The sequence below is a fragment of the Octopus bimaculoides genome, chromosome 1 (genome assembly GCF_046866305.1).
Source record: "Octopus bimaculoides isolate indiv1 chromosome 1, ASM4686630v1, whole genome shotgun sequence".
NCBI lineage: Eukaryota > Metazoa > Mollusca > Cephalopoda > Octopoda > Octopodidae > Octopus > Octopus bimaculoides.
The window spans coordinates 174,143,669-174,171,620 of NC_142928.1; the positions used below are offsets into that span (position 1 = coordinate 174,143,669).

The 27,952-nt window shown below is 32.7% G+C and overlaps 1 protein-coding gene across 15 annotated transcripts in view; it reads left to right on the forward strand.

The window, feature by feature from the left end:
* The window catches only part of LOC106880457 (rap guanine nucleotide exchange factor 1), a 187,620-nt gene that overhangs the window by 106,784 nt on the left and 52,884 nt on the right, over positions 1–27,952 (forward strand). For 8 of the 15 annotated variants that reach the window (XM_052972635.2, XM_052972647.2, XM_052972641.2 and 5 more), the window contains 4 exons: positions 7,370–7,542; positions 10,899–11,046; positions 14,266–14,360; positions 24,965–25,150. In XM_052972635.2, the coding sequence (XP_052828595.1) occupies positions 7,370–7,542; positions 10,899–11,046; positions 14,266–14,360; positions 24,965–25,150 (602 nt within the window). The remainder of the gene's footprint in view (positions 1–7,369; positions 7,543–10,898; positions 11,047–14,265; positions 14,361–24,964; positions 25,151–27,952) is intronic. The other 7 variants (XM_052972659.2, XM_089362313.1, XM_089362199.1 and 4 more) reach the window with 1 other exon arrangement.

The window sequence follows — 27,952 nt, forward strand, 5'->3', positions numbered from 1 at the left end:
CATTTGTTTTAAGGCAAATCTTAATCTGCTTCATAGCCAATGACTAAGAAATATGTAAACTGGTTATTTAGTCTTGTTTGTTGTTCCAAACTAGATTCTGAAGATCTTGCATTATTCACTGCAATGACCACTTGTGTTTTTTCCTTCCTTTATTACCTTTTTTCCTGTTCTATTACAGTAGTCATCAATAAACCTTGCAAATGATCTTTGATTAGTCTATTTCCAAATTCCTAAGTAGTATCAATTGTAAGAGTTTCAGAGGGCCTGTCAAAGCTATGGTCATAACCCCTTCTTCCAAACCAGACTAATGAAAACAAAATTTTGCAATCTTATCATTTGACTTGTATGAAACATGTCGAAACCATTGACCTAAAAGGAAATGTTTTGTTGACCAATGTTCAGAGATAAAATTGTTGTTGTTGATTTTGTTAGAAGAAACAATTGTAGAAACTCTCAATAGTTCATTTTATTGACTCTCCAGACCTCCGAAGTATTTAAGGCCATTTCTTACTCTGTACAGTTACACTGAACAAGTCTTAAAAACCAGATAAAAGATGAAATTACATCTGGGGATAAAAATTTTATAGAAAAAAGAAAATTTACTTGTTACTGAAACTTGTAACCAACTGGATATTGATCTTAATGTTGTATTTGAAAATGTTCACAATATTTTATTTCTATGCATTGGTTAAGTTTACATTTGAGTTTGACACTAATTTCTTCTGTCACTGACTCTCTTAGTTTCTTTTATGTAAACCTAATATTTATTTTATACTGCCAAAGTAAACATTTACATACATATTCCAGTTAGAACTGGCATAGCAGAAATGTTTGTCTCACATTTTAAAACGACTGTAATTTTGATCTAAGTGATTTTTGTCACTCTAGAAAAGGGAATATGTTTATAAGTATTTTACTAATTTCAAAGCTTACATTCTTTCACTAATTATGGAAAGGTTGCAGAAAACTTGTTCTTGTAAATTGTTATCATTTGCAAATATTTTCTTACAGTATATTTGGCATTTTCAAAACTGAAACTGTGCCACTAGTTATTTCTTTTCTATCTCAATTGTATCTTAAAGTAGCTTATTTATAATTTTTTTATATATATTAAACCTGCCCATTGAAATAGAAATTATTGCTACTTTTTTTTTTAAATGATTTTCCTGTTTTCTCTTGCAACAATGGTTTCTGTCATTTTTTTTTTAAAGGAAAAAGTAATTTATGTGAGGAACAAAATAAAATTAATCATTAGAATTATGAAATAAACAATAAATTTGGACCCCAAAAAAACGATGCAAATCGTAAAGTGTCTACAGATTGTCATTGTTAAAAGAGAATAATAATAATAATAATAATCCTTTCTACTGTAGGCACAAGGCCTGAAATTTGTGGGGAGAGGTTAGTCAATTACATCGACCTCAGTGTTTCACTGGCACTTAATTTCTCGGCCCCCAAAAGGATGAAAGGCAAAGTCAACCTCGGTGGAATTTGAACTCAGAACGTAGTAACAGCAGGCAAAATATCGCTAAGCATTTCATCCAGCACACTAACAATTCTACCAGCTCACCACCTTTATAATAATATTAATAATAGTAATGATGATGATGATAATAATAATAGCCCTTTACTATATAAGCACAAGGCCTGAATTTTTTTTTGTCTTTTTGTGGCAGGGGTGTAGTTGATTACATCACCCCCTATACTCAACTGGGACTTATTTCATCAACCCTGCAAGGATGAAAGGTAGAGTTAACCTCAGTTGGAATTCGAACTCAGAATATAAAACCATGTGAAATGCTGCTAAACATTTTCTCTAGCAGGCTAACAATTCTGCTAGTCCACTACCTTTAATAATGATTATTTCTACTATAAACACAAGGCATGGAATTTTGAAGGAGGAGACTAGTCAGTTACCAGTGCTCAACTGGTACTGATTTTATCAACCCCCAAAAATTTATAATTGATCTTTAATTCAGGAAAGTACAATATTCTGTTTTGGAACCCACTGGATAGTTGCATATTGACTTTTTATAGTTAGTGTAGTCTTATTAAGCGGGGTTTTGATAATAAGACTAACTTCTGATCTAAAACACTCGCACACACTTACAAATACAATACACCTCCTCACACTTACATAATAAAGAATCTTTTCAGTATAAGGAGTGGGTGTTAAATTTATACATGAAATCTTGTAAAAAAAAAAAAGTCAAAAGACTATTAAAGACTAAGTGAACTCTATCTTAATGCAACTTACTGACTTGTACTTAATATAAGCCCTATTTCTGATAAAGATAAGTATGTAGTCTAACAGGATCAAATATAAAATTCAATTATCTTTTGAAGGTAATGTAATATTTATACTCTGAAAGATGCTTGATTTATTTTATATGTATGTATATGTTTTTATCACAAGATTTAGTTCTTAGGTGATATCACTTCATTTACATACTCTTTCCATACAAGTAAATTGTATGATATATGTAGTGGGTTTATTACACTAGCTGTATTAAAGTGAGTTTATGACCTGCATTAATGGATTAGATATGTGATAAGAATGGAGAGACAAGCGTTTCTCCTACCTCATTACTTTCAGTTTTTTTGTTTGCAATTCTATCTTTGCTGCACTGCTAATATGTGAAGATGCTAATTTGTTGCCTCTATATCTGCTTGGAGGATACACCAGCTGAAAGGCTGGTTAGTTCTATCTTACATATAGGATTTCTGACAAATGCTAACTGGAAGACAGCATCAAAGTATATTTCTGTCACCTCTCTACATCTTGGACATGATTGCCCAGTTGTTTGACCATGTCCTCCGAGTTGTAAGTCTGAATTTAGTCTTGTCTTCACATTTCTTGTGTTACAACTGCTATTGTAAGCACTCTCTATGCTTGACAACTTTCTTTTTTCTTTCTCATTTCCTTAATTCAAGTCAAGAGCTCTGTAGTATTTCTAAGTAGTAGAAACCCTTCTTCTTACCACAGATGTTGACATTAACTCAACATCTCGTGATCTCTGCAAATATCTCTCTCAACATATCTGCTCGTTTTTAGGTTTGGCATCTTAAACCACTTTTGAGATGTTGATAACAGATGGACTGTGGTAGTTATCTTCACAAAATAATAATAATAATAATAATAATAATAATAATAATAATAATAATAATAATAATAATAATAAGCCAGATTGTTATTTTATCATAATTTTATATTTTGTCAAAACTTGTGAAAATGTTGATATGACTTTTTTTCCCCTAAGTTTAACTAGCTATACAGGGACTCCATTACTGTGGTGAAATTATTAGTTGTCTAATAATGTCCAGCTGTAACAAAGATAATCCTTTTTAAAATTAATTCAGTGTTGCCATTTGATAAAAACCATCAGCAGTTATGGCAAACTACAAATCAGAATGTATTCTTTTATTTTTTGATTAAGAGTAAGCTATTAAGTTTCAACCATTACAACAAATTTCAATAATTTTAAATAAACCATTTATTAAAATTGTGACTTATTTTAATTTGAAAATTACTATTTGTAAATCTCTCAATGAGAGATATTCAGCAACAGTACTTTGTAGTAAAGGTTGTTTGCCAACATAACATGGCAGTCCTGGTTTAGGACAAATGTTGCAGTAATTCAGCCCCAGGAGACATTGTCTCCAGCTGGCTGTAGGACATGATCTGTGTCCTTATATTTTTGAACAAGGGAATCTATCACCCCCACTCAGCTCAAAACAATATCTGTGTATCATGATTTCTAGGATATACACAGATATTGTTTTGAGGGTGCTAAATGCTATTGTTTGAAAATATAAGGACACAGATCATGTCCTACAGCCAGCTGGAGATGATGTCTCCTGGGGCTAAATTACAGCAACATTCTTCCTAAACCAGGACTGCCATGTTATGTTGGCAAATAATCTTTATTTTAAATTCATTTGCTAGTTGAAGCCAGTTAGCTGTGGCTGTGCATAAGACATTGTTAATGAAAAGTTATTTTAGTAATTACAATAATATTTCTTTGGACTTCAGATCCAATAAGATGACCATTATTTCTGATGAGATAATCATACAGCATATTTGAACAATTAGTAAATTACCATAACTTGTGATTAAATTCTTGTTTTATCAAATAAGGATACTTCAATACTGAATTGAAAAAAAATATCAGAATTATTTTTTGGATATGTTAAAAGCAAGAATGATTTAATTAGTCTGTTATGATCAAACAGGTGATTACAAGATCACATGACAAAACAACTCCTCTTACTATTTACTCTTTTACTTGTTTCAGCCATTTGAGTGCGGCCATGCTGGCGCACCACCTTTAGTCGAACAAATCGACCCCAGGACTTATTCTTTGTAAGTCTATTACTTATTCTATCGGTCTATTTTGCCGAACCGCTAAGTTACGGGGATGTAAACACACCAGCATCGGTTGTCAAGCGATGTTGGGAGGACAAACACAGACACATAAACATATACACACACATACATACATATATATATATATATATATATATATATATATACGACGGGCTTCTTTCAGTTTCCGTCTACCAAATCCACTCACAAGGCTTTGGTCAGCCCGAGGCTATAGTAGAAGACACTTACCCAAGGTGCCATGCAGTGGGAATGAACCTGGAACCATGTGGTTGGTAAGCAAGCTACTTACCACACAGCCACTCCTAACTGGCTTCTTTTTATTTATTTATTTATTTTTTTGTCAAAACGATATTTCATTCTCATATTATTGATGCAGATTTAAATTTCCTGAGCATTGGTTGTTATATTTAATATTCACTAAATTATGTACAAGCTACCAGAGATTATAGCAGTCAAAACTTATGAATTGTAACTCCTTCTTTATAATTCCACTGTCATTGTACTTAACAACAGCAGGGAGTATAATTGAATTCAAGGGCATACAGAATAAGGATTCCCTCATATACTGGTCACATATGAAAATAAATTAGCAGATTTTAGGTGTACATTTAGCCAAGTACCTTGGAGATAAGGTAAGCTCCTAGCAAATCAAACCTGCAACCCACCTTAGGTTCCAGGATGAAACTCATTTAGCCTCATTTATCTTTCTTTCTGAATCATTCTTCAGTTGTTGCTGCTGATTAGAAAACATAAACAAACATTTGGTGCCTGACTCACCAGCATGTGTCATCCATCTATTCTCTTATTCAAACCACTGTAGTTTTGCCATTCTCAATGATGCAGCTGATAATTTGTAGTATCAAAATTTTTTTTATACTTACTTAGAAATAACCATTTAAGTCGCTCTAATGGTAGATCAATCTTTGATAGAAATAAAATTGCTTATATTATGCACCTTGTTTGCTAACATGTCAGTTGATTAATTTACACTGTGTATCCTGAAGTCATCAGACAAGTCTATTTTTTTAATGTCAGTATTATATTTAGCATTTTTCTACAGATAAATATGTTGGTCAAAAATGTTAATTCTGTAACTAATAAAAATACATAAATGTTCAGTTGTGTAGTTACTTTATGAAGCAACTGGTTTGTAATACAAAGGCAATATTTGTTAAACAATACAAAAAAATATTTGCTATTTTGGCTTTTAAAATATCTAAAATGCTTTTATATAAGTTTATTGTCTTTTATATATATATATGTATATAGTGACAATTCTATTTCAACAAAAGCTTTTAAAATGTTTCCTAAACCACTCCATTTCCAACTGAATTATTAAGTCTTTGAATTCCTTACATCATTTCCTATGTTTCTACTTTGTTATGTCAAGTCCATAGTGTTAGAAATAAGAACTCTGAGTTTAATTCCAACTAAGGGTGTGTGTGTGTGTGACAATTTGGCATCTAAAAACTAAAGACAATGCACACACACAGTATGTGAAATGGGGGAGGTGGATGGGCAAAAATTGGCTGAATAGAAATTTTCTGCAATATTTGAAATTCTAATCAACTGCACCCAGCCTTCATCAGGAAAATAAATATATATCATTTACATTCATATTATTTCATTTCATGAATTAAAGTTCTTCCTTCCTCAAATTGCACAAACATACATAATCCCTTAGCACATAGCTCTGAAGATACATAATTTGTTGAAGTGTCTCATCTGCAAATATCGCAATTATTAAATACATATTTTTAAAAAATTTGTATTGTTTTAGGTATTTATTTATCCATAACGATATAAAAAAAAACATTCTTTCCATAGTTCTCTTTGTTAGACATATTGAATTCATTAGCATTATGAATGCTCATACTGAGAAAATCAGCCAATCAACTGATCTGAATACAGTTATATGTGTAACAACAGGTTGAACATTCAGCACCTTAGAAAAATTAGTCAAAAAATGAGCTCAGAAAACATTTGTACCTTACTCACTTCTTAGGCTTATATATACAAGGGCTGAAATGGAAAACTTCCACAATATTTGAATTAGTTATGTTACCTTTCTCTTCACTTCTAAATGTTCTTAAATGTTTAGACTCTTTCCCAAAATATCTGTAACCAGAATCAGGTGCCTCAAATACCTAAAAAATTAAATATTTCCTTCCAACTTGAAAATTGTCATAGCAATTTCATTATGATATAGCTATTAGAAGTTTCAGATGTAATTTAAGTTTTCTTTGTATATATGTGTATGTTTGCATGTTTTGGAATGTGTTTCAGCATTTGTGTGCAAGCATAAGGGAATATTTGTTTACAAATGTTGTATGCATATATGTGTGTATGTATATGTGTGCTTTTGCATGTGTGTGTGTGTGTGTAGAAGCACTTCTCAATCTTATACAAGGATGGAATATCAGATAAAGTTTGGGTATAGTGTTATCAGAAAAAGTTGATTTATAGGGCACCCTTGTAGAAACTGTTTGTTTACTATTTTGGTAGCTGAAATTTCTATTTAGTATTTTCAAATGTGGACTTGTCAAAGTCCATTTATAGCTCATTGTAAGTGTTAGAAAGTTGACTTTACTCGTCAGAATTTTAGTCTACTTAATGTCGGTTGGTTTTTCACTCATTTATGCTGAGGAAGCATATCAATATTTCTGTAGATTTTTCACTCATTTATGTTGAGGAAACATATCGATATTTCTGTAGATTTTTGTATGCCTTTTCAGTATTCAATATTGAGGCAAGATTTTAAATGGTAAGTTGTCCACAAGGATATGCACCCACACACACTAACTTTTGCATTCTTTTGTTATAAATAATAAATTATATAAATTATGAAAAATGATAAATTCTAAAAAAAAATTTTTTTTTAGTCATATGAATGAGATATAAATTCACTGTAAGATCTTTTCATTTGTAATTTGTATATCATTTTAACATTATAAATTTATTATAACATTTATTTTCTTGCAGGATGTGGACAAGCTAAAAATTGAGGTAGACCATGTCTATAAATCCTTAAAGTACATCAAGGAAGTAGTTGACAAGGAAACTTTACAAATTCTCCCAGCAACTGCATCTGCTGTGTTAGAAACTGTAACTGGTGTCTTTACACTTCTCAGCAATTTCTTTTCAAACCAAGACAGGTAAAAAAAAATTTTTTCCTTTTATTTTTATACAGAGGATGAAGTTTCTGACTTTAAAAAAGATAATTCTAATATCTGATTGTTCTGATCGTTCTTTGTTGCATCTGTAGTTCTGAGTAAAGCAAATTCCTATCTATTTCATTTGGCTGTCTGACAGTATTCAAATGTAAATATTTTCATATAATTACTTATATTAACTAGTTTATTCAAAAACTTTGGAATGGAGAAACATTAAAGATGCCAGTAATGGAATGCGTATCATGGAATGGTTCTTTATTTCTGCCAATTTCATTTTAAAGGTTTATAGTACTTTCGCTTTAAGAGTTGGCAAGTGAGAGAATTTATCTAAGAAGAATAAGTTTGAGTTTAAAACAGTGTAATTTTAAGAAGCTTAGATTTTTCCTTAATGTGAAAAGCAAATGGACTCTTAAATCTGCTCTTCACAAACTAAGTCATTAAGAGAGCCACTATTTGTTGTTTGACTTGCTAAAATAGCAACCTAATCTCCTTTAAATCACACCCAACTACCTTAAAAAAGAAAGCACATATTGGATAATAATTATATCTTGGTTACACTCTGCAAGAAAAAGTTGGTCTGATCACAGATGGAATACTGGTTGAACAATCACCAGTGATGACTCTTGAGTTTTGTCAAGAATGTACTGGTGCCACCATAAAATGCACCCGTCTGCATCCTATTCTATTCTTCTGGACCTACATAACCATTCAATATATATATAAACCTTAATGATATTCACAATCATGCCACTTATCACACAACACCATTGACCCTTTTGTCACCATATTTCTAATGAAATACATTGTTATTGTTTCAATTAATTTTGAAAATAATGAAGAATTTAGTAAAATAACTGTCATTATTAAGTTGGTGTTTGAAACATGAAATTTTAATGAAAGGCTTTAATTTAAAACACTTTAAACAGAAAATTCATTGAACTAAAGACAGTCTCAAACAGGTTGGTATCAAGAGTTTATATATATATTTACCACCAATATACACTACCACACCTCACTACAACACACTGAAGAATAGATCTCTGGATCACGGTGTGTTGTTTGATTGACTACTTTTATCCTATACAACTTTTGAGCAGAGCTGAGCTACAACTAAACAATAACAATTTTCCTTTAAAACTTAACAGGTCTTATAAAGGAGAAAGAAACCAATATTTCTCTTTTTTTTTTAAGTTAAGAGACAGTTCTTGACCTCAATAGAAAAACTTTTGTTGCAAGTTATTTTATTAAGTTGATTTCTATTTCACTTATGATAAGTAAACTAATGCAACTCTTAGAATAAAATATGAAAACCTGGTCTAAGCTTTAAGAGTTTATGATATAAATTTACATACACATAGCACAATATTATTTTGAAGATATTGTTTTATTATTATTTGGGTGAAGTATGTCTAAATACAATGATCATGCTCATTTTCATTGATAATGAATAAAAAATATTGTAAAAGTGTTATTATTAGGAGGTTGTTGAATCAGGAGTGTAAATGAGTTAAAGCAAGAAAATCTAAGAATTAGCTCTAGTGATTAGGTAAGAATCTAAAAACGAATTTATGTTTGTACCAGAAAATGCAACTACTTAACATTCGTGACTGACTGAAAGATTTAAGGTCTGCTGAACTGAAATATGAGAATAGGGGAGAAAAGCTATGGGTTCTGACAACTTGACAACTGTTTAGGAAGTGCATGAAGAAAGGTCAGGTTTTGAAATATGCCTTAAGGGAAGTCTTTGATTTTCATGACTGTTGCCAGACTCTCCTTCAAACCCATCATATCTGAAGATGTTACACAGATTCATGACTAGATGCCATAGGAACTTCGGTATGCAGGCAACTTGGCTCTTATTTCAGGAGCTGCAGAATATAAGTGAAATTTAATATTGTATAAGCAATGTATTTCTGGAGTTTGCAAATGATGCAGTGGGATCTTCGGTAGACTGACTTGGAATCAATATTGTAAGTGTATCACATGCACTACATAAACTAAGTAGGCAAGGAATAAAAATAATGAAATGCCTAGATTACTAACAGGAAGTAGTAGATATATTCTGATACTTATTTTCTTTTATTATTGATGTGTATAGCTTGACTAGTTGTCAGTCATAGCTAAGCAAATTTCTTGTCAAAAGTATTTCCTTTTTTTTTTTCAAAGATGACAGGGTATGACTTGAGGAAAATTTGGCTGCTATTTCTAGCAGATTGAACAACCAAGTAGTGCACCTCTCCTCATTAGCTTGTTTAGTGTACAAGATTGTTTCAGAAGCTTCAAGAACTGCACTTTATGATGCAGTTGAAAGAATTTTTTTTTCTGGTAAAAAGAGCAGCTTTTATAATGCACATGTCAGATGTGTGGTGCTTTAAAGTACTGCACTATTTACAACAGTGACAGAGGCTTTACAGCCACAAAGGATAAATAGATTAAATAAGAGTTGTTAGATGTGCAAAATGAATTTAGAAAGTGAAAGTAAAATGAGCCACCAACATAAGAGTATGCTACATTGAACAAACATTTAATGTAAGTATATGTGGAAAATTGCTGAATTTGTTGAATACGTAAGAAGTAGGTAGGTCAAAAGTAGATTGCAGATGAGGTTAAAAGCTTTCAGATAAGATTCATGGAAAGATATTGTATTGCAGATATTTCTTGTATCTGTATAGGAAAATATGTTACATTAAATTAGAAATATTGTGTTATTTTGATTGCTTTTATTTACATATTTTGAATGGTAAAAAATTTTACAGTGGTATCTATAGAAATCATTGCTTAAATTTTGTTTTAATTCTTTGATGCAATTCACTATAATCACCAAATTTGTAGAGTGAACAGTTAGAAGAGTTTTACATTAGTTTGTAGTTAATATTTACTTCAGTTATCTGTGAATTAGATTTTATATAAAATATTTATAGTGAATACCAAAGTTAAGCTGGTTTACAGCAAAATAAAATTGTCTACTGATAACTATATGGTTCTTGGAAGGAGTCAGGAATTGATAAAAAAAAAAAATGTTTTACGAGTGCAGTAAATTTTGTAATTGAATATAGCTCTAAAGAATTATGGGGGAAATATAGCAGTAATGACAAGAACAAGGTCAAGACAGGACTGGCAAACTTAAAGGTTTATCATTGAGTAAAGACCTGCTTCTATTTCATTTTGTTATTTTTTTGCTAAGTTCTTTGTTAATTGTTACACCCTGGAACTATTATATTTGTATCTTGAGTTGTTGTTTACAAATGTTTTCATTATTCTATTTGATCATTGGCATTTACATATACAGTGTTATGATTATGTTGTTAAACTGTTATTGCTCCTTTCCTGTCTTGCAGTAGTATGATGCTATCCCGTCACAATCAAGTGTGCCAATGTTTAGCACACTTGATTCGTTGGGCTGACAAGATTCTGCTGTATGGTAATGACCAACTTAACAAAGATAATGCTCATGAAGTTATCAAGGCACTGGCAGATGGAATGAAAGTAAGTGATGTTATTTCTCAAGAATATTGTCTTTATTTTGTTTAGTTTGCATGGGAATTTTACTCTAAATTCTAAGTGTTATATCTTAATCTGAGAGCATTTATGTAGTATATGTACAAACATTTAATGACATGAGAAGCCTAACTTGTACAATAGTGATGATAAAATTATTGGTGTCCCTATAGAGATGTAATGGGCTTGAGAGAAGCCTGCCCTGGTACAAGCATGTGATGTGTATGGAGGATACATTTGCAGTGCTCAGCACTACATGCACTGAGCACTTGCAGTGGATGGAACCTGTGGAAGAGAGGACCTAGGAAGACATAGAATGAAATGGTGAAAGACTAACCTCAAGAAGCTGAATCATGAATAAGTAGATAAAAAATTATGATGATTAGCAATATGCAGTACTGGAGATGATCAGCCCACCTGTACAAGTATAGCAATTGGTAATTAAAATAATGATGATTGTGATAGAAGTTGAGAAGTATAATATATATCTAAGTCTTTCACTATTTAAGTCTCCATCTACCTTTTTACCCTCTTATCTGTCACCCTCTATCCTATTTATTGTATCATGCCACTAGTGTTTGATGTGTCTGTATTGAATCCCTCTGATATCACCCATTACCATTTTCATTTTGCACTTCCATCTCTATGCTTCTGAAACAAGGGATGATATTAAATCCATTGATATTCAGTACATCCTACTGTCACCTTCTACCATCTTCTCTCTCTCCCCCATGTAGCTCTTAGTTGAGATATACCTATCTTATTTACCAGCAGTTTTTCTATCCATTACTCATTCTCTTGCCATGATACATCTTTATTGCTCTCCCATCATGCTGCTTTCTATTCGATCTCTTTACTAACAACAAACATGTAGCTATCACTGTCTCTCTTCCATTACTCCTTCCTTTAACATCTTATTACTCTGTTTTTCCCATCACACTCATACTCTCCCTTTTATTCTCATAGTCATCATTCCTCCTATTGTTAACATTCTCTGTTAGGTTTGCCTTGAAAGGAAAAAGACTACATAGAGTAGTGATGACATTTTAGTCTTGTCAAGAGCATGATAATCTCTCTAATGCTGGTGCCACCATAATATGCACCCAGTGCACACTGTATAGTGGTTGGTGTTATGAATGGCATCCAGCTATAGAAATCATGCCAAAAATGGAATGCTCAAGTGAGATATGATTTGCCAACTCATCTAGAAGAGCAATAACTCCAAATAAGAATTAACTCAGTGTGTAATGTCCCATATAACCCATATCAGCATAGAAAGGGGATGTAAAAATAAATTATGATAAAAATCTATGCTCTACTAGTATTGCTTAAAAGAACACTTTTTAGATTTGTATTCCCTCTTCTCAAAAAGCAGCTAAAACCCCGCCATTCTTATACTAATTGTTACCAGTGATTCTCAACACTTTTTTGTGCCTAGGGATCAATTTTGTTCCACTGGACCTATATTCGATGTATATAAAAAAATCCTTCTGTATTTTTATAATTAAGTATTAGGAACTGCATTGAAAAATTAAAATAGTTTGTGCATTGTAGAAGTATAAGCAGCTTATTGTGCATAATTTTAACAACAAAATTTCATATGGAGCTCCCCCTGGGCCATATAGACCCTGGTTAAGAACCACTACCTTAAACAATCACTTCTCTCTCTTAACTGTTTTCTTATATTCTACCATTAGATTTTTTTCTTATACTGTATATCTTGAATGGGGCTGCTAAAGTTAATTATTCTGTGACCTTTCACTAAAATCAGATGTTATCTAATGTTTTTTTTCATTGCTTGTGTTATGGTCTAAAAGAGTTTATTATAAGTATCAACTGGTGGACTTGCACAGCTATGACTTCAACTTTGACTTGAAATTTAAATAAAATATTAAATGGATCTTATGAATTTCCCACAAGTATTAAAAGAAGAAATCTATAAATATGTACTTGCATTCAAGTCTGCCAGTGATTCAGCAAAATCTTTCATAGAGTTTGCCATCGTATGTTTTTTAATACATAAGGGACAAATAACTGTAGCACTTAAATTACAACCATTTTGTTAAATATAAAAATATAGGTTAAAATATTAATGAATTAAAAAGCAGTATAAGAACAAAAAGGAAAATTATAAAATACATTACTTTCCCCTAATGTATTGTGGTTTTATCCAGACTAAATAGTGTGAAGAAAAAAATGAGGAAATTGTAAATTTTAAAAAAAGTGAAATTTTATCTGCATCATCATCATCATCATCATCATCATCGTTTAACGTCCGCTTTCCATGCTAGCATGGGTTGGACGATTTGACTGAGGACTGGTGAAACCGGATGGCAACACCAGGCTCCAGTCTGATTTGGCAGAGTTTCTACAGCTGGATGCCCTTCCTAACGCCAACCACTCAGAGAGTGTAGTGGGTGCTTTTACGTGTCACCCGCACGAAAACGGCCACGCTCGAAATGGTGTCTTTTATGTGCCACCCGCACAAGCCAGTCCAGGGGCACTGGCAACGATCTCGCTCGAAAATCCTACAGGAGCCAGTCAGGCGGTACTGGCAACGGCCACGCTCAAAATGGTGCATCTCATGTGCCACCCGCACAAGAACCAGTCCAGGGGCACTGGCAACGATCTTACTTGGCTTGCCGGGTCTTCTCACGCACAGCCCATTTCCAAAGGTCTCGGTCCGTAGTCATCGCTTCGGTGAGGCCCAATGTACGAAGGTCTTGCCTCACCACCTCAGCCCAGGTCTTCCTGGGCCTACCTCTTCCACGGGTTCCCTCAACTGTTAGGGTGTGGCACTTTTTCACGCAGCTATCCTCCTCCATTCTCACCACATGTCCATACCAGCGCAATCGTCTCTCTTGCACGCCACAACTGATGCTTCTAATGTTCAGCTTTTCTCTCAAGATACTTACACTCTGACGGGTATTCACATTGACATTACACATCCAACGGAGCATACTGGCTTCATTCCTTGCGAGCTTACGTATGTCCTCAGCAGTTACAGCCCATGTTTCACTGCCATGTAGCATGGTTGTTCGTACGCATGCGTCATACAGTCTGCCTTTTACTCTGAGTGAGAGTCCCTTTGTCGCCAGCAGGGGTAAGAGCTCTCTAAACTTTGCCCAGGCTTTAAAAAATTTTTTTTACTAAAACATTGTGATATTTCATCTTTAGTGTTTTCATACAATAACATTTTTATTATAGGAACTTGCTCAAGCTTCAATTGATAAATTAGAAAATCGGAAAAATGGTATTCCAAGATCTCCTGGTCCAATCAATGCACCATTTCATCAGGAAAGGTTCGTTAAATCACTCATCTTTTCTAATTACTTTGCCCCCTCCAAAGAAACCTCTTTGATAAATGGTCATTTGACTCACTGTTGTAAATCTTTAAAGTATAATAAAATTTAGAGATACAATAGCAGTTCATGACCTTCTTATTATATATTTCATTTCAAGATAGCTTTGCACAGACAAACCTGCATGCACTTTTTACATCAGTAAATTCATTCTTAATTATCTATTTTCTCACAGTATTAGGAATATGTTATGTTATGTAAAATGAAAATGCATTCTTTCTAGTTCATAAAAAGATAAAACTGATACAAAACAAAAAATATATATATTTTAGCAAATTCATTTTAAAATCTGTAAATAAAATGTAAAGGGGTAATTTTAATTTTATTATTATCTGAACTCAGTTTTTATTATATCCTTTTAATTATATTTTGTAAAGCTTTATTGTAAACATGAGTACATACTTGCTTTCAATTCTAACATTCAAGTAACTATTCAGCTTTTTTTAATTTTATATTGAAAATATTTTTAATTAAATGATGATCACAATTATAATTTTTATTGCTAGCTTTCTTCAATTTCTTGCTATAATTTTCTTTTACAAAACTGCTTTATACTTTGAAGCTAAAATGACCGATTTCCTTCTGTTTCTTTTACTATTTCTGCAATAGAACCTGCTCTTGAGGACATGCTAGTTACACTGAATCTCCACATAAACATATCTCTTACACCTGTCTGCTGCTTGCTACACAGTGTACACCCTTCTCTATTATATCAAACTGTATATTGAGCCCTTCTAAGAGTCACTGCTCTGTAGAACTGTCTTCCTTTTCTTGTATTCATGCAAAACACCCTTTGAAATTCTATGTTAAGTATAGCATAGACTGCAAAGATCTTGGATTAGAATCAAATGTATTAGTGAAGTTAAAGTGAAACTTTAAAGGCTGAGGTTTAGTATGTTTTAATAACAGGTGGGAGGGAAGGTGGTTTTATAGTGCTTCAATATTCGCTGTGAAGAGCTGCAGAGAAAGCTTAATGAAGTGCTTAGATAAAGAACAGAATGTAGCAAAAATTTTAATTATTATTGGAATGACGAGTTTAAAAAAATTTGTAGTAATTATAACCATCAAGAGAAAGTCAGTGCTAATGAAAATTATTCTCAAATAATACAAGGGACAGAACTCTTGAAATTTCAATTGACCAGAAGTTAATATGAGATATGCAGTGGCAAGTGAGTCTGATCTTCGGTAACTAGGGTGGTGTGTTTCAGTTTTATTAGATCTCTTTAGCAAAGCATAGTTTTCTCACAGCTGCCAAGTACTCAGAAAGACTAATAGATATAAGTTTGTTTCTTTGTTTTTTGCTAGGGCTTTGTTTTTGTACATTTGTGTGTGTGTATGTGTGTGTGTGGTAGATGACTGGTTTGGAAACTAGTTTTGATCTTTCTGGGATTAATTCAACTTTTCATCCTTAATGAAATAAGTAATAGTGAAAAACTAGAATTGAATCAGTTGGTTGTAACTTTGCCCCATATAAATGTTTTCTTGAGCTTAGTTAAAAGATTAGAATAATTATTATTATTGGTGTTGTGTGTTCAGTGTATTGGTGTCAAGAATTCACACTTCCAATCAACTTTGTCATTCACTTTTATAGAATCGATAAATTAGTACCAGATGCTAATGTAAACATTCAATCAATTACAATCTCTCACAAGTTTGACTTTGTACATAATGAAATAATAATAATTATTATTATTGTTTTTGAAGAATAATTGTGGTAAAAATTTAAGTTCAGAATTGTTTTTGAAGAATAATAGTGGTAAAAATTTAAGTTCAGAATTTTTGGTCTTATTTTTAAGCAATAATACTTATTCACGAATGTATTTCATAAAAACAAACATGCAAATATACAACAAATATAGAAATGTATTATTGTTCAGTGTATTTGACAGCTTATTAACAGGTTTATATTGTTTTTAAATCATTAGAGTTATTTTAGATTTAGGTTTACCATAATCCTATAACTGTTCACTGATTTCATTTTAAATTATATGTCAATGTTATCCAAATCTATCTTGTTTACATTTCTATGAAAGCCCTAGTTAACTTTTATCAGCATATACAAATTTTCTTCTGTTGTTTGTAAACATATGAAATATTTTCAGTCACTTCGTTTATTAAACTAATTTTTTATGTAGTTTATCACACATTTTTTTCTATTTGTCATATTTTGAAATATATTTAATTATGTATGCGTGTTTAATGTATGCTTGAGTATGAGAGTGGATGTACATAATTGCAGGTATGGCTGTGTAGTTAAGAAGTTAACTTAACAACCATGTAATTTGGGGTTCAGTCCAACTGCATGGCACTTCGAGCATGTCTTCTATAGTAGTACCTTGTGAGTGAAATTTGGTTGACAGAAACTGTATAGAAGTGTGTATGTGTGTTAATTTACTTGACAATTCTCCCAGTTCTAAACCAAAATATGGAGTTTGGCCCAAACTTCATTCCTCAGACACAAGTCTCCCATCACATCTTCCTTCTGAAATGCAAATCTCTCATCATCTACCACTAATCTAACTGGTGTCCAAGCCATACCTTGTATTTTAATTTTTCTCTGGTCAGTGGTTTTTTACAATTATGTAAAATTCTGTATCACCACTACACATCTTTTTACATTGAATCTATGTAACAAGACTTCCAAAGTCTTCCGTCTTATTCTTCTAAGTTAGACACATTCTAGCACTCTCCAAGCCCCTCCAGTAACTATCATTTATTTAACTCCCTCACTTTCCCTATTGATCATATCTATCTCACCTTACTCCTCTCTTAAATCATCATCTTATGTCACTTCAATGTACACAATTCCCTCTAGCTTTGCACTCCTCATTTAGTGATGCAGCTAACACAGAGGCCAGATCATTTCACATTCTGACCTGTCTGCACTTGCTGTATTCATATATACCTGTATCCATGATAAACACTTTGACATATCAGATAACTTGATGTCTTTGTTGTCTTGGTCATCACCATTTCTGCATCTATCAGATTATTTGATCACTACCTAACCAACTTGTAGGTTTGGTTAAGAAGCTACCTTTACTATCACATTATTCTGGATTCAGTCCCACTGTGTGGTACCCTGGACAAGTATCCATTACCTTATTCTGAGGTTGACCAATACCAAACTGTGTAGAAGACTGTGTGTTTAAATATTTGTATGTATACATATATATAGATAGATAGTTCTGTGTGTGTGTGGGGGGGTATCTTGATGATGTTATCTGTGAAGCATATAAACCATGAGAACACTATAAAAAAAAGGTGCTCTTTGAACAAAGTCTCTTATTTGTTGTGTACCAAGTTAGAGACACTTTCTTGCCGCTGTTGCCTTCAAAATTTCAATGAACCATTGAGAGGCCCATTTGAAACCTGTAACCAATGATGCTATTGTTCCAATTAATGCTATTAGAAAAGTAAATTGAGACAAAACACCTCATACATTCCTTGTTCATAACAGTTACATAGACCCACTCTGGTATTTCAAGTTAGCTAATTAGTTGGAGCAGATAAACCAGATGGTTTATCTGTTGCATTAGAGGCAAAAAACATTGCCTATAAAACCAGGTGGAAATCACACTCACCACCACAAATAGAGAGGTTGTTATTTACATCTGCAATGTCTGCAGAAAAGCAAATTATTTTTTCATGCAACACAACAGAGCCTGTAAGGTCTCTCTCTTCTCTCTTTCTCTCTCTCTCTCTCTCTCTCTCTCTCTCTCTCTCTCACACAAAATAGGTCCTCTACTGACATTACAGAATCCTCTTACAAACACTTGCTACTGAAAAAGCCTTTATAGTTTCTACTTGGTTTATCTCCCACTTCAAACTGTTCACATTCAAAATTCCTCTGCACACCCATATTCTCACCATCATATCAATACAGTCATTGCATGCAAAAATTCTTCCATTTGCAGCAATCCAATAATGTGATCAGTCCTAACAATGTCACTTCCATCATCCTCAAATGGTGCACTCTAGAGTTATCCCCTAACCTCACCAATCTCTGTCTCCCTTTCCTTCCCTCTCCCCTTTTGAATCCTACTTCAAAATGACCAATCAGTTTGAGAGACTTTCAACATATCAGTCAATTGAAACAGTTTTGGGAAAGCATCCTTCCTTCCTTCCCTCCCTCCCTCCCTCCCTCCCTCTTTCACGCATGCGTGCGCGCGCGCACACACACACACACACAGTGACACCTAGTGCTGGTCAAATAGCACACCTGTATTCTCATTTCTCAGATCAGCAGTTCCCTGTCAGACCCCACCATTGCAGGACCAATGAAACGCACTTCAACCCAGATCTGTATACTCTTGTTTACTCCAAGGTTCAGTTGTGTTTCCCACACATAATTCATTTTGCACTTTAATGACTTACTTCCCGTCAGTTCATATACACACACTCCTTAAACATTTACTCTTAGGCACCCTCCATACTCAAACTAAATACTTCACACTAAAGATGCATTATCTTCATGAACGGTAATCTGGAGAGCATCCTTCAATGGAAATGTGACAACCAACTTCATTCAACATCACAAAGATATATATTAATGAAACAGCTCTGTAACTCTCCCTCTAGCTGTCATATCTTTGATGATCCAATTGGTGGGAGGGCCAAGTGGGTGTCTGCTTACAGCTACATAGGCATCAAAAATAATTAGCAAAAGCATGCTACTTCCTATGAAATCATACTCACCTGTGAGTGATGGCTATACAAGAGAGTGCTGAAAAGTTTCTGGCTTCAAGAGTATCATGAAATGTCTAGTTGGAAGCCCAAACTTCTGAGTTCTTTTACAAGGCTTAGAAAAACTGAAGGGCTATTATAAGTGTGTGAATCTGAGTGGGTGAGTATGTTGAATAAAATCATAATTAACTTATCTTCCTGTATTTTCTTTTACCCAAAGCCAGGAACTTTTCAGCACCCCTTCATATATATATATATATATATATATATATTTAATATTTTCTAAAAGGTGCAGGAGTGGCTGTGTGGTAAGTAGCTTGCTTACTAACCACATGGTTCCAGGTTCAGTCCCACTACATGGCACCTTGGGCAAGTGTCTTCTACTATAGCCTCGGGCTGACCAAAGCCTTGTGAGTGGATTTGGTAGACAGAAATTGAAAGAAGCCCATCGTATATATATATATATATATATATATATATATATATATGTTTGTGTGTCTGTGTTTGTCTCACCCCCCAACATCGCTTGACAACCGATGCTGGTGTGTTTACGTCCCTGTAACTTAGCGGTTCGGCAAAAGCGACCAATAGAATAAGTACTAGGCTTCCTACTTAAGGCTAGACAATATTTCAACTTGCTGACTCTGTATAAAAACGCTCGAGTAAGACTCACACTGGGATATTGGTCATCTGTCTCAGAACAGTACTGCTGCTACTACTCACACAAACATCCAAGATGCTTCATAAGAGATGAGTAAATACTCACTCTCCATAACACTACAACCACTGCATTACAATCTACTCGTGCATGTGCTATTTCCACTCTTTACCTCTTCAACCACTACTCCAACAGACTTTCACCATCTATTGCTAACTATAATTCACTTCTCCTTAGATGACTCATCTTTATTGTTATCTCATCATGCTGCTCAAACTCTCCTTACCAAGAGCCACTGTTATCACTGTCACTCTTCCATTACTCTCCCCCTCTACTATCCTATCACTCCTTCCCCTTCATCACACTCATACTTTCTCCTCTTTCACCATCTTGGTCATTGCTTTCTTGTATTTACAATCTCAGACACATTTGCCATGACAAAATGGAGATGATATGAAGAAAGTGAGGGCACTTTTGTCTTATAGGGAAGAATGCTACTACTCCACTGTTGGTGTCATGATAAAAATGTGTGTAAGACACTCTGTAAAGTGGTTGATGTCAGAAATAGCATTCAGTCATAGAAACTATGCTAAAATGGCACATATGAGCAAGACTTGGCCCACTGATCCATCTAGAAGAGTATATCCAAATAAGAATTGACTTTAATGACCTTTCCAGCCCATCAGAGTATGAGCAGTGGATGTAAAATGATGATGAGGATGATGTATGTATGTATAGTATGGCATTGTCTAATATATATATATATTGTACTTAAGCATACATATCTGTAAGTGTATTTGTGTATAAATCTGCATCTATGTGTGTGTTTGTATACACATTAATGTTATCACACACATCAGGCCAGTGATTAGATATTTTTTGCAGCTGACTTGGCCATAGTCTGATGTACACATCTACTGTATCCCATACCCATGATTACAAATAACTTCCTTATTTAATGTAACAGCAAGATTACTGTTAAATGTTGAAGATTTTTTTTTTACACAATTAAATATCAGGATTTAAATTTCCTACCTGAAAAACTTTGCTACATGTAATCTGATAATATGCTTAGAATTTTTGAAAATGCATATCCAGAAACAGAAATATACATTCAAAATATGTTATTTTTAACAATGACAGTAAAATAAAGTCAATAGTCAAGAGCCATGTGTGTTCATGAAAATATGTGTAACATTAAGCTGTGCTATCACAATCAAACTTGGTTTGTGACACAATAACAGTACATATAAAGTAATTCAATGTTATGACATGTACAGCATGAATGTAGACATGACCATTTGGTTAAGGAGTTTGCTTCACAATCTTGTTTTTCCCCTATTTGATCCCTTTATATGGCACTTTCAATAAGTATATTAAAGTGTTATGAGTGAAATTTGGGTGCTGGTAACTGTGCAAAAGCTCACCAGATACTTCAGTAAATGGATGACAGAATCAGTAGCACCTTAGACTGAATATGTTGTGTTAATTGATGCTGTATCAGTAACATCTCTTTGTGGGGAGTAGATGAATGATAGAAGAGGTGTTAATCAAACTGGATCAACATACCAATTATACAACCCCAACCTTTCCTAACAAAAATTACTAGAGGAGCATTATTTTAGTTTTGAATCACAATCTGTATTGACTAGTTCTACTTGACTACTCAACTATAAGGCCTATTCAAAAATATTTCAGATTTGAAAATTGTTGATTCTATTTTAAAGATATTTAGAAGTTTACTAAAAGAGATCTGTCTAATATTTTGAGCAGGTGTAGCTGTGTGGTAAGAAGTTTGCTTCAGCCCCACTGTGTGGCACCTTGAGCAAGTGTCTTCTATAGCCTCAAGCTTACCAAAGCCTTGTGAGTGAATTTGGTAGATGGAAACTGAAAGAAGCCCATCATATATATAGGTGTGTGTATTTGAGTCCCCCTACCACCACTTGACAACCAGTGCTGGTGTGTTTACTTCCCTGTAACTTAATGGTTCAGCAAAAGAGGCTGATAGAATAAGTATCAGGCTTTTAAAAAAGCTTATATCAGGCATTGTTTTGTTCCAAATTGAATTATATGTACATGTAAAATATTCAGCAACCTTTTAAACTGTACCTGTTATTGGCTGATAGACCAAACTTGTTACCCAATTTATCACCACCGCAATGCCAACTGTTACAGACTCTTGGATCAGGTCTCTCTCAGAGGATTGATAAATCAGTGTCTTGATTTTCTGGGTCACACAGTAGCAATATATGGGAACCTCCTAGTCTTGGATGTTCTGCTAAAAGTCATGGACACTGTCCCTTCTCGTAAGCCATAAAATATCTAAATTAGTCCTGATTAAGCTGACCTTGTGATAAGGCATTGTAGCTGTAACCATCTAGTATTTTTTTTCTTTTTTTTTTTTCTGAGAGAAGAGTTTGTTTTGAGGGAGATCTAGATGCTATTCCTATATTAGCTCATTACTGCTTGAATATATGGTATTATTTTTCCCTCAACTTTATTCCTCAATTCTAAAGATTCCTTTTTTTTTTTTGTGTTAGATTCAATTCAAACCCATTTGATTGTATCATACATTTATTGGTATTGATTGTAGACATGTAGGCACTTTTGAATCCTTATAATTTCATTTCTCAAAGAATATTGAAATTTAAAAGTGTAACATAATTGTTGATAGTCTCATTCTGACTACTAATGTTTTGCCAGTGTCCCACTGTGTAATGTGGATTAATGATGGATCAGCTATTTTTAACTTAGTTATTAATGTTTATCACAGCAATTGTATTTGTAAATTACACACTAGTCTTTATCAAACTATAAATGAAAGAAACATCAAAGGTGAAAAGTGAGCAGACTAGGTAAATTGGTTGATTGTTTGAAATCAGGGATTTACCTTGAGCTAACTAACACTGTTCTAACTATGTCTAAAGATCCTGTATTATGTGGTATTGAAACTAAATATTAGATTCACAAAATCATTATTTTATCTTCTCCACTTATGACTAGTTATTATAATCCTCTAATGTAACTTTTCTACATGAGATAATTTTTTAATACTAAAAATCTAGTTGTGAATATTATCATAAATTACAGGATGTAACTTATTTGGATTTTGTTTTTTCTGTAATTAATGTAGTAGAGATGGTGCTGTAAGTAGACAGGTGGAGTAGCTGCTTTAGAATATCTAATCTGATATTTCAAAATTGAAAATCCTGCCTGAATCATTAAATACCAGTAATACATTGAGAAGAAATTAATTCCACTATATTATCTTTAAAAAAAATTAACCTTTTGCCCTCTGAAAAATGTTAACATGCAGTTAACTTATACCATTGGCCTTGCAAAAAGTGGAACTGAGGATTTGCGGAAGGCACTATGACGCTACATTTAAGATCTTCACTGACCGAATCCATGTTTTGATTCCAATTCTTTTTTTGAGCCACTTTCTAATGCTTTGAAGAAAGGCATCAAATATCACCATTCAAATATTGGATTGATTTAATTTATTACATTCTTCTCTCAAAACTTTGTAAGAATTCTTCATTATTGTTGTTGTGAACTGAATCTCTGACCTTATTTTAATTCCTGGTCAGTTGGAATTCCTCCACTTCACAAACATCCATATTGACTCTCCTTCTAAGATGTAACAACCTGTGTAAAAGACAAAAAAAAAAAAAACCCTCTTCTTTATTACCCAGTTATTAGATCTTTATATTAAGAGACCGGTTTTAGTGAAGTGTTTTCTGCATATTGGAAAACATTATTGTGCCTAACTCTTTCCCACTCCCAAAAATAAAGGATAGATGTAGTTAGACATCAGTCTTGAACATGATGGATTGAATTATTTTATAAATATTATTATTTTTAGAAATCAATATTTCAATATTTGATTGTTTTGTTTTTTTCTTTTCTTTTTTGTTTTTTTTTTAGCAGTTTTGAATATATTAATTTTTTTTTCCTAAATTATAATTTTATTAAATGGCAACATACCTACCTAACAAGCCAGAAGAGGAAGAAAAAGCTTGTGCTTAGAATTGAATCATGAATTTCAATTTTTACCTTTATTCACTGTTTTACTTTGTTTATTTTATTATCATTTATTTAATATGTACATGAATCTAATAGCACTATTTCATTGATAAATTATTTACACCATATGTAGTTTTATATAAACTCTTCACTGGTTTAGCAAAAATAGTTTCGGATTAATAATTTATTATTATACTTACCCATTCTATCAATTTAGTTACTCTATCTGCATTTTATGCTACTCATTTCAATTGGGTATGGTAATTATCTCAGATTGGTTTACATTTTGTGAGTGTTTTCATTGGACATTACTTGGCATTCTGAGCAAAACTGCAATCTAGTGGGTACTGTTTCCTCATAGGGCCTTGCTACTTGTCAGCTTTCTCCTGGAACATTACATATGTGTGTATGAAGTTTAAAAAATAAATGAATAATTGTTTATCACTAAAGTGGTTTGTGAATCTACTGTTCTCAGGACATGAGAATTTACAAATTGTAAATTCTTTTACCACCTCCATTTTTCAGACAAGTGTTCTCTTTAAGAAAACACAATTAGCTTATTGAATCCATGCAACATTTAGATATCTTGTTTCAATATAGTTCTAAAGACACACACCCACATACATGCATAGAAATATTGGGACCATTTTATTAGTTCAGGAAACTCTTACAATTATTAATTTAACAGGAGTTGAAGTTATTTCTGTTAACATTTTCTAAAATTTCAATTAATCCATGTCAATTTTGTTGCAACATTTAAAGTTTATTTTCTATACTATTATTTTGAAATATATTGTTAAAGAATTAGAATTTTCCTTCTTCTGAATTCTGTAATTCAAATTTCCAGATAAAGATTTCTCCTGGAATATTATCACACATTACAGCACTCGTGAAATAATTAAAATACAAAACAATCTTATTAAGAATATACATTTATATTTACAGTTTGATTACTTGATACTAATAATATTTCTGTTTAGAGTTAGAGTTAATTATGATTACTTTTAGCTTTTTCTTAGGGCATGCGAGTTTTTCTTTTCTTTTTAACTGAAAGAAAAAATAATGATAATTTAGGCTATAAAATATTTCTCATTTTCTATTCTTTTACTACTGTCTTTTTTCTGCTCTTTTTTTTTTCTTCTTATCATTGAGAGTGTATGTTTCATTGTTATAGCCCCAAAAGGTCATCACTACCTGATATCCCATTGACTCCCAGGGAGCAGGAGATCCTGGACTTAACCAGCAGACAGCTCAACGATGGCCCCCTATCCCATTCCTCTGACAGCATTTTAGATGATCTTGATGATTCCCCACCTCCCAAACCTCCTCTTCCCCCAGGCATGGATACACAAATACCCAGGTAATGGCTATTGTTGCTACTACTCCTAATACTACTACTACTACTACCACACTACTACTACCACCACCATTACTACTACCACCACTACTATTGCTACTGTCACCAAACTATTAATATAACCATTACTGATACTATTAATACCTCTACATCTATATAACTGTCATTTTCCCAATTTTGTACATGAAAATTAAAAATAAAATATCTCCAGATATCACTGAGATTGCTAACCACTGTATATCTGTATAAGGATTAGGGAAAGTTCACTCTTACTGATATAAGCTTTATCAAGATGTGATTGGGCAGTTTAAAAGACACAATTTAAAAAAAAAATTCTATTGCTTGCTTACTTATACAGGAGAAAGTGATAAACCTATGGCCACATTAAAGAGGTTACTAATTAACAACTTAATACATTTGCACTGTTTTTTATAGTTCTTTAGAGTTAATATGTTCCCCTAACTAATTTTTATACTTCCTATTTTCAGTGCCTCTTTGAAATTCTTCTTTATTATTGATACATTTTATTATGTATATGTAGGGACTAGGGACAGGCAATCTTGTTGGTAGAGCAGAGTAGCATAGAGTACTCTTTATGGGTAGATAAGTAGTGATATCATGGTGGTCAGCTTTGCATTCCATTATGCTAGGATCATTAAGAGAAAAGCCATTTTAGTCAATTGGATGTACTTCCATCCTAACAAACCATTGGTTATGTAAGAAAGAAAATTAAAGTAAGCATCCAAATGTCCTTTCTTCCCAAGCTTGAGATCCTTTTTAGCTGTTTTATCTTTCATATATCTTTTTATTAGTTAGTATGAGGAATCAGCAGAAGAGAAGCACTCTCAATAGTGAGAGATAATATAGCAGCAGAGTAAGTTTAATACAGTTGACATTCAGTTGGAATTGTAACTTATAGTTTGAGAAGAAAATATAGACTGGAACAGAATTTCAATGGGATGCAATTCCAAAGAAATATACGAAAAAGTGTTTCATACTTGATGGGAATTAGAATTAATACTAGTTGTATTAAGTAGCAAAGCATAACTTGTAAAATATTATGAGGGGGGGGGGGGGGAAACCTACATTCTCCAAATATAGGCACAGGTGTTCCGGGTTCAGTCCCACTGCATGGCACCTTGGACAGGTGTCCTCTGCTATTGCCTCAAGCCAACCAAAGCCTTGTAAATGGATTTGGTAGATGGAAATTAAAAGAACTATGTCGTGTATGTGTGTGTGTGTATTTGTATCTGTGTTTGTCCCCCACCACCACTTGAATCGTTGGTATGTTTATATCCCCATAATTTAGCAGGCTTTAAAAAAAAATAATAAGTACTGGAGTCAATTTATTCGACTAAAAATTCATCAGGGCAGTGCCAAAGCATGGCCACAGCCTAATGACTGAAACAAGTAAAAGATAAAAAATAAAATATAAAATTTTCTCCTTTCAAGAGAGTTAAAAATGTAACAATTTTTTTTTAAAAATTAACAAAGCATTTAGTACAGCATTTTTAGGAAATGTACTTGAAGAAGCTAAAACTGATTAATATGAGCAGCATTATTTGGTTTTTCTTTTTTTTTACATTTGCTTTTTCATTCTAGAATAAGCTAACCATTTCTGAAAATTGAAACCTTTCATAAATTTGGAGACACTATAATTTTGCATCTATAAGCACACATTTGAAAACTAATATTTGTTTTAAGATCAGTTGAGACAAGAACAGAAATTTACTGAATGTTTCTGAATCCATTGCTAAGCCAGTGGTAATCTAAACAGTCAACCATTTGGTCTATTTATTAGTCCAGCAACTTAAATATTTAACTAGCCCATCTTGTGTATGAAAACTCTTGAGAGTGATGTGTGATAACTAATCAGTTGTTTGAACTTGTCAACCTGTATATAACATTATTTTTTCAAATACAAAATTGTATATTATATGCATAATGATAAAAAATAAAACTAACATTAAGATTTGTAAGGAAAGTAAATGTAATTTAAGTTTTAATGAGAAAAAAATGAGAATTTGATCTTGACTAGTTGCATATTTAATTTAATTTTGAATATTATATCAAGCAGTATCATTGTATTGCTTTTGTACTGATCTTTTGTTTGTTTTTCCCACATGTGCATGCACATATACAAATAAAACTTATAAGATATAATCTGACAATAGCAAATATTTATAATTAGAATAAATGAAATAAAGAAAATTCACTAATCATTACATTCATTGTAATATAAAGCAGACTTTTATAAGATTTAAATTCAAGTTTCTTTTAAATTACATGTCCAATTGTGCCATTGTCATTTTCTTTTTAACACAAGTTCTGAATTTTTTATGGTAACGTCTAGTAAAAAAATTTTTTTTAACATATTTGGTAAATATAACTCATAGTAATCATCATCATCATTGTTTAACATCTGCTTTCCATGCTGGCATGGGTTGGACGGTTTGACTGAGGACTGGCAAGCCAAGAGGCTGTACCAGGCTCCAATCTGATCTGGCAGGGTTTCTACAGCTGGATATATTTTTAATACAACATAATAGTTTTATGTATGTTGTGAAAAATCTAATAAAGAGTTATTTATATTTAAACTGTGACTATAGTTTAAATTGTATTGTGAATAATGAACTTACAGAAAATATGAAAATTGACCCTTTGTAGGCATTGATTGTCTAAGGTAAAAATGCCATTTGTATACAGCTACCTTAATGATTAAGGGTTAGAAACATTAGCATGAATACAAGCCATTTACAAGCTTTACAACTTCTGGAATTGCTCTTTTTGTATTATAATACGTAC